The 15,527-nt window shown below is 36.4% G+C and overlaps 1 protein-coding gene across 1 annotated transcript in view; it reads left to right on the forward strand.

Moving 5' to 3' along the window:
- ZNF793 (zinc finger protein 793) overlaps positions 1 to 9,020 on the forward strand; it is a 28,921-nt gene extending 19,901 nt beyond the window's left edge. Inside the window, exon 5 of the mRNA XM_081273317.1 lies at positions 8,613 to 9,020. Within this exon, the coding sequence (XP_081129443.1) occupies positions 8,613 to 8,881 (269 nt within the window). The 3' untranslated portion in view covers positions 8,882 to 9,020. The remainder of the gene's footprint in view (positions 1 to 8,612) is intronic.
- The last annotated feature ends 6,507 nt before the right edge of the window (positions 9,021 to 15,527 follow it).

The following is a 15,527-nucleotide window of genomic DNA, read 5'->3' on the forward strand; positions in this document are numbered from 1 at the left end:
AAGGTATTATGTCCATCTATAACTAAAAAAGTTTTAAAAAATTATTCCAAAACATTATCAATGTTCTTTCCAAACTCCAGCACATGGGAGACCCAATGCTAGAAACCCGCCTCATGCCCAGTCCATGGCTTTTCTGGTTTCTGCCCCACACAGGGGAATCAGCCTTTCCAGCACTTCTTTGAAAACAGTGGCTTCCAATCCACCAAGACTGGTTGCATGGTGCCACTCTTTTTTTATGAATGCCACCATGTTGATTGAGAGAATAGCAACAGACAGCTGTTTCCTGAATCAGTGGCAACTTTTCTACAAAATAATGAATAGCTTTTCTAAAATTTTCATCATGAATTCTCTGATATAAAGCATGGTATATAGCATTGTTAAAATCCTTTCCACAAACAATAATAGCAATAAAAGCTACTAATATCAGTATTGGATAACTTTCATTAGATATTATTACATATTAGAAACAGTCCCAACACTTTGATTTCTTAATTCATTTACTTCTGAGTAACCCAACACACACAATATTAGTATATATCCATACACATTTATACAGAAAATTATAAAGCAATTGCATTTCTCTATAAGTATTTACATATATACACATACATACATGTATGTACATACAGTAAAATTCTGGAAGGTGGGGCTGGGGATGTGGCTACAGTGGTAGCCCACTTGCCTGGCATGCGCAGGGCGCTGGGTTCGATCCTCAATACCAAAAAAAAAAAAAAAATAAAGATATTGTGTCCACCTAAAAACTAAAAAATAAATACATTTTTAAAAAAAATTCTGGAAGAAAAAACAAACTGATAACATGATTACAACAAGGATTAGAAATGTACTGGCAAGATTTTATAGGGAAAAATGTTCATTATTTCCACATTTAAATATAATTTTTTTAAAAAAGCATTACAGTTGTATTTAGAGGACAACTTTTATAATTGAAAAGCTTCAGTGTATACCATGTTTGTCAGTAGTTATTTGACAACATAATAGTTGTCACAAGTTGACAGCCAGACATTATAACAGCATTAAAAATAATGATAAAGATGCTATTTTCTGAAATAGTAATCATGGTATATTTTGATTTGGGGGGTATCAGCTATTGAACACCACTCCCATATGCTGGAGTTCAATCCCTGGGGATTGAGTGGGTACTAGTGGTATACTGTACTACTGAGCTATATCCCCCCCTTTTTTATTTTCAATTTTGAGACAGTATCTCATTATGTTGCTGAGGCTGGCCTCAAACTTGTGATCTTTCTGTCTTAGTATCCTTTTTTTTCGGGGGGGGGGGGAGTACCAGGGATTGACTCCAGGGACACACAGCAACTGAGCCACATCCCCAGCCCTATTTTGTATCTTATTTAGAGACAGAGTCTCACTGAGTTGCTTAGCGCCTCGCTTTTGCTGAGGCTAGCTTTGAACTCACAATCCTCCTGTCTCAGCCTCCCGAGCCATTGGGATTACAGGTGTGCGCCACCATGCTCGGCTCTTCTGCCTTAGCATTCCGATGTGCTGAGATTTCAGGCTTGCACCACCAAACCGGACTCCCATGGTACATTCTGGCATGATAAAAGAAAATTATGATATACAATGCATATTATTATTGCACTTAAAAAAATTTTTTTGTACTTGCAGATGGACAGATTGCCTTTGTTTATTTTTATATGGTGCTAAGGATCAAAACCAATGCCTTATACATGCACTCTGCCACTGAGCTACAGCCCCGCCCTGCACTGCTTTTGTTTTTTGTTTTTGGTACCAAGGATTGAACTCAGGGGCACTTAACCACTGAGGCACATCCCCATCCCCTATTTTTGTATTTTATTTAGAAATAGAGTCTCACTAATTTCTTAGGCCCTCACTAAATTAATGAGGTTGCCTTTGAACTCGTGATGCTCCTGCCTCAGCCCCCTGGGCTGCTGTGCACCACTGCACCAGGGTTATGATTACACTTTATAAGTTTGGAAAGATCTGTTGTAATAATTTGAAAGCAGTCATCTCTGGTCAGCAGGATTAAAATAGCATTGAAATAGTCTTTATATGCTTCTTTGTATTCCTGTTTTCCTCAACTTCTTAAAAAAACAATAAGAAATCAATTCTGGGTGAGGTGTACATTACTGTTAATTCCTGCTATTCAAGAGGCTGGGGCAAGGAGGATGGTCAGTTGAAGGCCAGCCTGGGCAACTTATTGAGATTATGTCTCAAAAAAAGGTGGGGGCTAGGGATGTAGCTCAGTGGTTGAGCGCTCGTTTAGCATGTGTGAGGCTCTGGTTCCAAAAAGTAAAGAAAATGAACTGCTTTCAAAAATAGTTTTTTCAAGAGTTAAGAGTCTATGTAACACAACTTACAGTGCAGTATTGGAAGCACAGATCTATAGGTCATAGCAATAAAAAAGATGTCCCTAAAACATAAGGTAATATAAACAAATTAAGGAGGGAAAATGAGGAAAGAACACTGAATAAGCCAAGCAGTTTTGGAGATAATTTTTTTTTGGTCAGGGAGAAGGGAGGTTAAATTTAGACCTTAAATTTATACTTTAAAATAAATTTTATTCAGAAGGTTATAAAAGTAAATTATAAATACATTAGACAAAATACTTTCACAAGGTGTTATAGGTTGAACTATGTCCCCCCACCCCCAAAATATAGTGATGTCTTAACCCCTGGTACCTGTGAATGTGATCTCACAATGAAATAGGATTTTTACAAATGTAATCAACTCACGATGGGATCATACATTAGGTGACATACAATATGACTAGTGTCTATGTTAGAGAAAATTCAGAGATACGTAGAGAGACTACAAAAGATGGAGGCAGAGTAGAGATGCACCTGTAAACCACGGGATGTCAAGAGAAAGGCATAAAACATTTTCCTTCAGAGTTATTCATATAACCTTTGTAAGTCCTTATAACCCCAACTTTGATTCTGGATGTCCAGGCTTCAAAACTGTGAGGGAATAAATTCCTTTGTTTTAAGGTACCAAATTTTTCTTGATTCTTTGTTACAGTATCTGGAAAATTTAATACACAGGGAACCTTCATTCCTGGTTTATTTTCATTACATGTTTTTTAAAAAATAAATGTTCACAAAAGGGTCTTACTTTCTTATCATTTACCCAGTATGAATTCCCTCATGGCGAATAAGGTCTGAGTGACTAACAAAAGCCTTTCCACATTCCTTACAATCATAAGGTTCTCACTAGTGTGAATTCTCTGATGTCTAGTAAGGTTTGAGCCTTTATTAAAGGCCTTTCCACACTTGTTATATTCACATAGTTTTTCATCTGTATGGATTGTCTGATGTTGAATAAATTCTGAGCTCTGAATAAAGGCCTTTCCACATTCTTTACATGCATAGAACTTCTCACCAGCATGATTCTGTGATGGTTAGTAAGTGTTGAGGCGCTGCTGAAGGCCTCAACACTTTCCTCATTCCTTACACTCGTAAGGTTTCTCACCAGTGTGCATTCTGTGATGCTGAATAAGTCTTAAGTGTTGAGAAAAGGCCTTCCCACACTCCTTACACTCATAAGGTTTCTCACCAGTATGAATTCTCAGATGAGGGAAAAATTGTGAACTTTTTGTAAAGGCTTTCCCACATACTTTACATTCATAAGGTTTCTCACTAGTGTGAGTTCTCTGATGATCATTAAGATTTGAGCAATAATTAAAGGCTTTTCCATATTCCTTCACTCATATGGTTTTTCACCAATGTGAATCTTCTGATGTTGAGTAACAAGTGAGCCACGACTGAAGGATTTCCCACACTCCTTACATTCATACATTTTTCTCTGATGTTGAATAAATTCTGAGTTCTGATTAAAAGTCTTCCCACATATCACAGATTCACAGGGCTTCTCTTTGCTAATAGTTTTTTGATGTGGAATAAGAAAAGTCGGATGAATAAATGGAGGCATATCTTCATGGTAAAGTATTACCTGACTGAAATGTTTCTTTTTTAGAGATAATATTTTGGTCATACTGATTCTAGATCTGAAAGAAAATAAAAACGTACATATATTCATTCTATTCAGAAGTTAAATTTCTTTAAAAAAAAAAGGGGGAGGGGCTGGGGATGTGGCTCAAGTGGTAGCACGTTCACCTAATATGTTTGAGGTTTGATTCTCGGCACCACATAAAAATAAAATAAAGATATTGTGTCCACCTAAAACTAAAAAATAAATATTAAAAAAGGGAAGATTAAATTGAAAATAACACCCAGCAAAGATGCTTATATGGTTCTCAAATATGGCTAAGCAATTTGTAAAACACAGAAAAGCACAAACACTAAGGTCAGATAATAATAGAAGCTGAGGAGGTGATTAGGGAAGCAGATGGCTTCCTCAAATTTTGCTGTGATCAGAATCACCTTCAATACACAATGATCAGGGCTATCCTCCATACTGTAGTGATTTTAATCATACCTACGCATATATAAACATATGGTCACAAATGCAGAGTACCATACTTTGTTTTATAAATTGTAGATAATTTTCAGACCTAAATGAAAGGGCTATTAGGATAAATGGGTTGAAATGTACAAATGCAGGTGTGGGGGATCAATAAATATGAAGAAGTATACTGTTGGTGAATTCACATTGGGAAGACAGTTTGTAACAAGTCTAAGATGCTGAATGAAACTGTCAGGAATAGGAGACAGGCAAATCTCATCTATAGATAGGACACAATATGAATTGCAGTTTCACTGGAAATAATTTCCCTTGGAATTCAGGCATGTTGACCTTAAAAGGAAGAATGGATCCTTAATTCATAGCAGTGACTAAAGAGAGTAAGAGAAGATGAAATATACTCTGTGAGGAGCGGAATACCATGTCAACATATGAGAAGGTGAGCTCCAGTTTTATGTTCCGACAAAATTTTTGAGTCTTCTAGACCAGCATCACCTTTCTTAAATCACTATAGGGATCTCCTAAGTCTCCCCATTATGTTCTAGTGATCTAATCCATTCAGCACCTGGAATGATATTTTGTCTAGCCTTGTCCTACCAAAAATCTAAAACTACTTGGGGTTTTCTCTTTGTCTAGCATCCTGCACCCTCCATATCATCACTGGCTGTTAATTGCTGCTTACCCTTTAGGCCTCTGCTCAAGTAGCATCTCTTTAGTGAGGTCATACCTGATCTAAAATTATGTCTTACAGATATTAGGCCTTAGTTTATTCTGCTTTTTCTTTAATAGCACTTATTTTAAATGATATATATATATATATATATATATATATATATATATATATATATATATCTGCATAAGGTCCAGTGAAGTCAAAAGTGTCAATTATTTTTACCAATGGATATGATACTCAACACTGTATGTTTTGGCAAAATGCCTAAAATATAAGAAGCTGAATAAATAATTTATTGAATTACTGAGGCAATAAATGATTTTTATATGTACTATTCTTGGAAGTTTTAAAAAACCCATATGAGCAACTCATTATTCATAGTAATTATGTTCTTTAAACTCATCATAAAAAGTGAATTATACAATACTGAACTGTTGCTTTCATCTGTTGAGCATGTATAATCTTGTTTTACATATACTTCTATTTAAAGACACTTTTGTTGATTACTGCTGAATGCATGACCAACAGTACTATAACTCATGCTGGTCTAGAGTACAATAATTAGAAGAAGGGTTCCAAGAAGTAATTACCTAAATTTGGCCAATGACCATCTGGGGAGCTGGAAGAAAAGGGGCATGTATTTGGTTTGAGATAGTGGAACCAGCATTACTTTGATGTCTACAAGCCACTTCATTTGCCCATTTGCCATGACATTCTTCCATAATAATTGCTATCAATACTGAGTGCTTACTTTATACCATGCTTCTCTAACACAGAGATTTTCTCCTTAAGGCACATCAACCATCTTTGTTTTCTTAATATTTTTTAGTTGTCAGTGGACCTTCATTTTATTTATTTATATATGGTGCAGAGAATGGAACCCAGTGCTTCACACATGCTAGGCAAATGCTTCTACCTCTTGCATTTAGGAACATTAGATGACACAGCACTATGCTTAAGGGGCATTTTATTTGTTTGTGCAGTACTTGGGTTTGAACCCAGGGCCTTGCACATGCTAACCAGGCTCTTTACCACAGGGTTACACCCCAAGTACTTGCCTGCCACTTTAAACAGTGAATTCACCAACAGAAAGAAAATGTGCAAAGGATTATTTTTATAATATGAGAGTTAAAATAAGAAGTCAGAGCAGGGCCTTTTAAAATATCAATTGGAATAAATATGTATTGGAAGACTTAATTTTTTTGCCACTCTGTATATGACCATGAGAGCTCTGTATTGATTTTGAGTAAGTGAATTTGCAATATGGAAACTGTGAATAATGAAGGTTGACCATACTATTTTAATTTAAAAGGGGCATAATTTGTTTAAAAATTGGCAGATTGTATATATAGAGTTTATCATTGCTTACTCATGAATCTATAGTAAAAGTTTAACAAAGGTCAAGAAAAACTCCACTAAGACAAAGGATACTGGAAAAGAGGCAGCAGCAAATAAAACTTGGAAGCTAAAAAGCCAATGGATGAGTAATAAGTGACTCTGTACACAATAATCAAATTCTAAGCCTACAATGGATTATTTCCATAATACTGACTCAGGGTGCAGTTCTCTATAGATGAAGAATTGAAAGCATCTGCCACTTCACACAATGAGGTGAACAGAAAATACTGAAAGCTAAGGCATGAAATGAAGGATTTTATTAGTTTATTAGAGACTACAAGATCCCCTCTCCTATTCCACAACAGAAAGATGATTATACTTCTCTTCACTCATAGGAAATCAGAAAATGGAACAAAAGATAATATGGACTCAGGAACATCACATATAGCTATGGGAATGGGTTCTGAATTAAAAACAAAGGATTAACATAAATTATACACACTTGGGTTTTTTGTTTTGTTTTGTTTTTGGTATTGGCGATTTAACCCAGAGGTGCTTTACCATTGAACTACATCTCCAGCCTATCTTTTTAAAAATATTTTTATTTGTAGATGGATACAATACCTTTATTCATTTATTTTTTATGTGGTGCTGAGGATTGAATCCAGGGTCTCACACATGCAAGGCAAGTGATCTACCACTGAGCCACAACCCTAGCCTCTCTACAGGCTATTTATTTTGAGACAGTCTCACTAAATTGCTGAAGCTAGCCTCAAACTTGTGATCCTCCTGCCTCACTCTCTTGAGTCACTGGGATTATAGGTGTCAGCTATGGTGCCCAGCCAATTTGCATTATGATAAAAACCAGTAAAGAAAATACCTGGGTTTTGTTCTGGGTTCTTAGCTCAGAGCTTCAAACCGCCTTGGAATTACCAGGTAAGAGTGACATTCATTACTTATAAATCCCTTTTGATTATATTTGAGTTTATAAAAATTATGTGATTCATGATAGGTCCACAAATAATTTCAAGGGAGGAATTTGCCAAGAAAGACAAGTCCGTGATTAGATGGTTGGAACTTTCAGCCCTAGCCCAACACCTGACCACTAAGAATGATTGGAAATTGAATTCAATCATGTAGCCAGGGAGTTAATTAGTCATAGCTATGTAATGAAACTCCAATAAAAAACTCATGATGAGGCTTGGGAGAATTTCCTAGTTGGTGACCAGGAGGGTGGCATACTTTTATTCCATGAAGATAGAATCTCCTGTGCCTAGAACCGCCCCCGCCCCCGCCCAGACCTTGGTAGTTATTCTTACTCACCCCCCAGACCTTGCCCTATATATCATTTAGCTGTTCTTCTGTATCTTTATATAAAACAGTAATCATAAGAACAGTGCTGTCACAGGCTGGGGTACAGTATTTGCCTCATATGTGTGAAGTACTAGGTATGATTTTTCAACACTACATATAAATAAATGAATAAAATAAAGGTCCATCAACAACTAAAACAAAGAAGAGTGCTGTCATGAGTTCTGTGAGTTGGTCTAACAAATTATAGAGGGATTCTGAGGTGCTAATTATATTCTATTCTTGTCTCTAGGGGTGGTTAATACTTGAATTTTTTTTAAAGTAAGAAAGGTGGGGCTGGGGTGGTGGCTCAGTGGTAGAGCATTTGCCTAGCATGTATGAGGCACTGGGTTTGATTCTCAGCAATGCATATAAATAAATAAAATAAAGGTCCATGACAACTAAAAAATATTTTAAAAAAAGAAAGGTGCTCTCTACTTTTTTAAATGAAAGAATGAACTATTAAACTCAGGACAAGCTGTTCAAAGAAGTTAATTAGAAAATAGATAAAATGAAAACCAGTACAAGAAAGAAAAATAAAATATACACACATTTACACATGTATTTTCCAAAAGATTCTTCTATTATAGAATTTGAAATACAGCATATCTTAAGAAGAAAAAAATTTTAAATATAAAAAGATAACTGTTTTGGAAATAAAGAAAGGTATTTACTCTCATGGATTGGGGAGAAAGTATAAGAGAAAAAAAGCATGAGAGCTCACATAGCAGAGGGGAGGTTTTGCCCTCTATGGCCCTGTTCCTGTCTTATCATCTCACCTCTGGTCAGCTTTCTGTCAATCATCCAGGACTCTTTTCCTTGTTCCAATAAGGAGATCACAGCTGGCTTAGAATTGGAAAGTGCTGCTCACAAGAAAAGATATGGGACATGGTTATCCTGTGGATGTCCCAGGAAACAGATCTAGTCCCTTGGTGGTCAAGGAAGAGATGTCACTACAGGAAGGACCAGAGGAAGATGGAGAAGATAAAGCTTCAGCCACAGCCCATTGGAGCTGCCCATTTTCAATTCTTCCATTCCATTCCAACTCAAACCATTCCTTGGGGAACACAGAGCATAAATTCAGCAGGTTACCTGAAGTGAAATATTCATTTGCCCAAGGATGGATTATGAATTTGGGGGTGGGGTAGTTATTCTCACCCACTGAAACCAGGTTTCTGAAATTCAACATCACTTCTTTTTTTTTAAAGAGAGGAGAGAAAGAGAGGAGAGAGAGAGAGAGAGAGAGAGAGAGAATTTTTTAATATTTTTCAGGTTTTCGGTGGACACAACATCTTTATTTTATGTGGTGCAGAGGATTGAACCCAGTGCCCTGCGCATGCCAGGCAAGCACGTTACCGCTTGAGCCACATCCCCAGCCCCTCCAACATCACTTCTTTATCTAAGTTCATCTGAACAGAGTCCAGGCATTCCCATTCCTCCTGAGAGAAGTAAGTCTATGGACACATCTGTGAACATCATTGACCCCTGAAACAATAAACAAACTACTCAGGAGAAATGATAGTGGAGGTAGTAAAAGGCTCTGCAGGAAGAGATAGAGCAATGGAAGAGGCTGGAATCTTATCTCCTAGAAATGGACAACCATGGCGGACTTTCCCAGTGATATGAATTAAAAAGCAACCAGCTCAATTAGTAAGTGCCTTCCCCTCTTTCCTTTTTCTTTAAGTTCCAAGAGGGAAAAATGTGATGGACTTTCAAAAACAGTACATGTTAGAGTAAAATTTCAGGATATCGGGGGAAAACAGAAGTTTCTAAAAAGCTTCCAGGAAGAAAACATGGATCACAAAAATTTTTCAGGGATCAGAATGGCAATGGAATTCTCAAGAGCACTGTTTGAAATTAGAAGAGAACAAAGCAATTCTTTCACTACTATTAGAAAAAAAAAACAAATTCTGGCTCAGAAATCTATAACCAGTCAAGTCACTAAGCCAATGTGAAGATTAAATCAAAACAATTCTAGAACTGCAGGGAATGATATTATCTCTGATATAACTCTTAGGAAACTAGTGGTCTGTGCTCCATTAAAACTAGGAAGTACACAGGAAAAAGAAATGGTATTATATTTAGAATCAGGAAAACTAACAATGAGAACCATGTATGAATTCCCAATATAATTGTAAAAGGCAAGTTCCTGGTAGCAGCCCTGGAAAATAACATCCAGGAAGAGAAAGAAAGCAGACCCTTAAGGGAAGGAGGTCTCCAGGGGAAAATATGTTTGGTCATGTGGAAAATATTTACAGATAACTGACAACAATGCTAGAGGGTTTGGAAAAAAAATAGTTACAGGTACATGGGCTCAGGAAAATGAAAAAACAAGGCAATGTATGCTAAGAAAAATGAAAATTAAACTAGAAAGAATCTAAGGTCTTAGTAGCTTATGACTTGGCTTAGATTAACAATAGTTGCAAGGTCCTAATCACATGGATGATGATGATTTAAAAAGAAACAATGATATAACTCTATTGCAGGGACAGGAAATAAGGACTGTTGAATAGGAAAATCTGGCAGGAGGCCACTAGAAAAATAACACAAAAATATAGGAAAAATGCCAAGAGAAACAGCAAGAGTTGAGGGTAGCCACAAGGAGAATGGGTACTGGGACAATGACCATTTTCCTGTCTTTTAACATTTCTTGAAACTTTAAAAAGTACAATTAGTTAAATATGAAGTTAAAATATCACTATCTTAGCCAATAGCATAAATTAAATTTCTTGAAAACATAGTTCTTTTTTTTAAAGAGAGAGAGAGAGAGAGAGAGAGTTTTTTTAGTGTTTATTTTTCAGTTTTCGGTGGACACAACATCTTTGTTTGTATGTGGTGGTGAGGATTGAACCCGGGCTGCACGCATGCCAGGCAAGCGCGCTACCACTTGAGCCACATCCCCAGCCCAAAAACATAGTTCTTTTATGACTACTATAAGAACTGTTTCTTAAAAATATAAATTATTTAACTTTATAATTTTATAGTGGCAGAAATTTTCACAATATAAATACTAATAAACAAATCTTTCATTCCAGACATTTTGTTAGGCAAAATCCTTAAGATCCTATTCAAATGTACACCCCTCTCCCTATACCTCATACTATTCATATCTACCATTTTGCAGTTTCTTAGTTGCATCCTTTATAATAAAACTGTAATCAAAAGTAAAATCATGCATTGCTTAGTAACAAGGATACATTCTGAGAATTGTGTCATTGGTGATTTCAGTATTGTGCCAACATCATAGAGTACATTTGCATAAACCTAGATGGGATAGCCACTGCAAACCTAGGATATATGGTGTAGTCTATTACTCCTAGGCTATAGACCTGAATACCATGTTGCTTTTCTGGATATTGTAGGCAATTTTAACATAGTGATAAACATTTTTGTATCTAAACAGAAAAAGGTATAGTAAAAATAATGGGCAATAAGACTTTTCTGCTTCATTTAATTTTATGTAAAAACCCATTAGACATGTGGTTTATCATTGACCAAAATGTTGTTATGGTGAATTATTTGAACTTAAGGAAGGGTTATGGGAACCCCTCAGATTGTGTGGTTGGCTGCAAAGAAGTACAGTGCCTTAGAGACACCTAAAGTAGGGGCAATTCTGTGAGACTAAGTTCCTTAACCTCTGGTTTTGTATTAACTCCAGGTAGTTAGCGTAAGAATTGAGGGCCGGGGTTGTGGCTCAGTGGTGGAGCACTCACCTGGCACATGCAGGGCATTAGGTTCGGTGCTCAGCACCACATAAAAATAAAGGTAGTGTGTTCAAAATATTTTAAAAAAAGAATTGAACTGAATTGTAATACATAAGCTGGTGTCAATAATTTATTGTTGTTTGGAAAAGATCAGACATTTCCATACCATAGGAGCAATGAGGGTATTGTTGCTTCACTTTAGGCCAAATAAGGGGAACTTAAAGATTCCAAAGTAGAATGGTAAGATTTTGGGGGAGAATTTCTGCTGGACCCTCTGGAGTTTATATATCATAAAAATTGGTACCTATTCTTCTTGGACCCAATGAAGGAACAAAGTGACCTCCACAAAGGAGGGATCACAAACTACCAAGGTCCATGCCAAGTATTCCAAGTAGCCATTTCAAGGAGACACGCTGCCACATCACAGGAAATGAAATCAGAGATTCCCAATAGGGATTTCTCAAAGAAATTCATAAAAGTACCCCACAAAAAAGAGTCAGTATTGAATATCCATCAAAACAAGAGAAACCAACACAAAACCAGTCTTTCAACAAAGTCTTTTCTGTCTCCTTATCTCTTCTTGCCCATCCCTTTTCTAATCTCATAGGATTCAAAGACTGCCTATTGGGCAGGATAAAGAGAAAGTCAGGATTAGGAAATGAAGAAGGTTTATATGTCCCCGTTTACACACTGCAAGCATCAAGTTGTATGCAGGAGGCTTTGCATGAAATTTAAAGATTATTAAGCTGAACCAGTGGTTGTAATTAATCAAATGAGACTGTTCTTGTGACTGAAAACTATCAAAGAATACCAAAAAGAATGATCAAAATGATTATAGAACTACTTAGGTTTTCATCTAGGAAAACAATTAAAAAACTAGCCCATAGGGAGGGTTGAGAGTAGAAATGATGAGGGAGGAAATGCTTCATATGGAGTCTTTCTTTCTTCCTATTTTTTCCCCTGTACTGGGGATTGAACCCAGGGGTGCTCTGCCACTGAACTACATTCCCAGCCCTTTCTAAGTTTTATTTTGAGAAAGGGTTCTACTAAATTGCTTAGGCTGGCCTCAAACTTATGATCCTCCTTCCTCAGTCTCTCAAGTATTACAAATGTAACCAAACCCAGTAAATCCTTCTTATTTCAAAGTCCTGGTTATGAACACTTTTGGTTTCTAGGTATAGGTATATTATTTGCAAAAAGTGATAATCTCATATCTTCTTTACTAATATGTAACCAAAAATTTCTCTTGTCTAAATGCTTTGGTTAATACCTCTAAACAACATTAAACAATATCTGTAAAGGTATATATTCGTTATTTTCCCTTTCTTATTTTACTGGGAATGTTTCAAATATTCCTTGATTAAATATTAGGTGAGTTCACAAAAACAGAATTCATTTTATTCCTTTTACATTTCATTTTTTATTATGGTACATTATTTCCCTAATGCATTCCCATTAATATTAGGCAATAATAATTTTCACTGCAGAAATGGTTAAGTATAGGGCTGGCGATGTGGCTTAGTGGTAGAATACATTTAGCATATACAAGGCCCTAGTTTGGTCCCTAGTACCTAAAAAAATAAATTAAAAAAAAAAGTTTTAGGGCTGGGATTGTGGCTCAGCAGTAGAGCACTCGCCTAGCATGTGCAAGGCCCTGAGTTTGATCCTCAGCACCACATAAAAATAAATAAAGTGCCAGCAGTCTGGCTGGGCACAATTCAGGAGCCACTTGTCAAAAGAAACTAACTTTATTTTTAGAACTACAAACACCAAACAAAACAGCTCCTCAGGAAAAAACCCTCAGAGCCCAACTGCCACCACCGGCTTCCCCAAGCCTCTCCTCCCCACACAAACCTCACCACCTCCCACACTCCTCCTGCTCTTGAGGCTGATTGGCTGGGTCGTGTGGGCGGAGCCAAAGAAGTCCCCCAATGAGCAGCTCGGTGGAGGAGCCAATCAGCTAGATGTTGCTGGGGCCGCTGTGAGCCAATCATCAGCTGGCAGTCTGAAGGGCAGGGAAACAGCCCAATGAACATCACCGCAGAGGAGCCAATCAGCTAGATGTTGCTGGGGCTGCTGTGAGCCAATCATCAGCCGGCAGCTGGAAGTTTGCTGGCAGCTGGAAGTTTGCTGGGGCCCCTTTGGCTGTGGCTCTCAACAATAAAGATTTAAAAAAATGTTTTAAAAGGTGAGTGTAATTATAGGCTGGTAGGAGAGGAAACAGATACTTAAGCTGAATAGATTTGGAAAGCCTTATTCTTACCCTAGTTTTCTTTGCATCTATGCCAAATATACTTATTTTAAAAATTGAGTAGACCCACTCAGTGTTCAAAATTGATACCTTGGAAAACCACTGTCCCTATTCTGAGTTCTCTACCCTTTTACCTTTTAATTTTCAGATTAGAGAATCATATGGTGAATGGATAGCCTTAGGATTTAGTAGGTTCTCCAAGGTTATAAGTATTAAAAGTATTTAATACTTTCAGTATTAGAAATGTTTTTACTATCACTTGATAAAAGACATTAGTTGCCTGTCATTCCAACCCTACTTGAGATGAGGTAAGCTTCTTTTGTTCACTTTTTTATTTTTACTTTTTGGTACAGTGATTGAACCCAGGGGTGCTTTACCACTAAGCTACATCTCCAGCCCTTTTTATTTTTTTATTTTGAGATGGAGTCTTAAAGAGTGTTGGCTGCTTTGAACTTGCAATCCTCCTGCCTCAGCCTTCTGAGCCACTGGGATTACAGGCATATGACACTGCACAAAGATTAGTACCACCTTTGAATTGTCAACTCTTAAAACCAAGAAGAGATCAAGAGACGAAAAGAGAAGAATGAGATCTAACCTATGTTTTGGAATTGTCAACTCTTAAAACCAAGAAGAGATCAAGAGACAAAAAGAGAAGAATGAGATCTAACCTATGTTTCACTAGAACCTGATAAAGAAAGGAAAGGATAGAAAATGAAGCAGGGGCAATCTCTGAAGAGACAGTGACTGGGAATTTTTCTGTACTAATAATAGATACCTATCCACAAATTTAAAAATGCCTACAAATTCCAAGCAGATACATAAAAAAGAATGCACTTAGATATATTACACTAAATTACAGAAAACAAAAAACAGAGAGAAAATCCTTAAAAACAGCCAGAGGAAGAAAAGACAGATTACCTTTTAAGAGGAGCTCAGGTAATCAAGATTAGCACAAGGATGTACAAATAGACCAATGGAATAGAATAATGAGCTCATAATACACCCATATACATATGGACACAAGATATCTTTGCAGACCAGTGAGAACACAATGGATTTTCCTAAACATGGTACTGAGAAAATTATTAATTAAAGGGGAAAAAAATCTGACCCCATCCTTACAGCATATACAAAAGTCAGTTAAAAATCGATTGAACATCTAAATGGGAAAGCAAAACTTACAGCTTTTAGGATAAATATAGGAGAATATTTATATGAACCTGGGACAGGGAAGGAGTTCTTAACAAGATACAAAAAACATTAACCTTAAAGGAAAAAAAAATGATAAACTCAACTTTTTTAAAATTAGAAATTCTGTTCATAAAACCACGTTAAAGTGACAGAACAATCCAAATAGTATGGACATATAATATAATAAAAGCTTACTATAAATAAAAGTTATTCTAAGAGAAAAAATGTAGAAAATTTGAAGAAACATATCACAAAACAAACCCTAATATAAACATATGGAATAGTGATCAACCTCATTAACAACTATGGAAATACAAATTTAAACTTGCATGTATATGTATAAATATCTAAAAGTCTGATACAATTGAGTTAATTCAAAGTAGAAACCTCAATTCTTTCATACAAAGAAATGTCTGTGAAAAATGATATTCCAAGACCACTACACTCTGTAGTGAAAATGTATACTATAAAATGTAAATGAGGGCTGGGGATGTACCTCAGTGGTACACTGCTTGCCTTATGCTCAGGAGGACTTGGATTCAACCCCCAGTACTGAAAAAAAAATGAATGAAATATAATTTGACATTGGCAAAAAAAATAC

This window comes from Spermophilus citellus, assembly GCF_964194105.1.
Source record: "Spermophilus citellus genome assembly, chromosome: 18".
Classification (NCBI taxonomy): domain Eukaryota; kingdom Metazoa; phylum Chordata; class Mammalia; order Rodentia; family Sciuridae; genus Spermophilus; species Spermophilus citellus.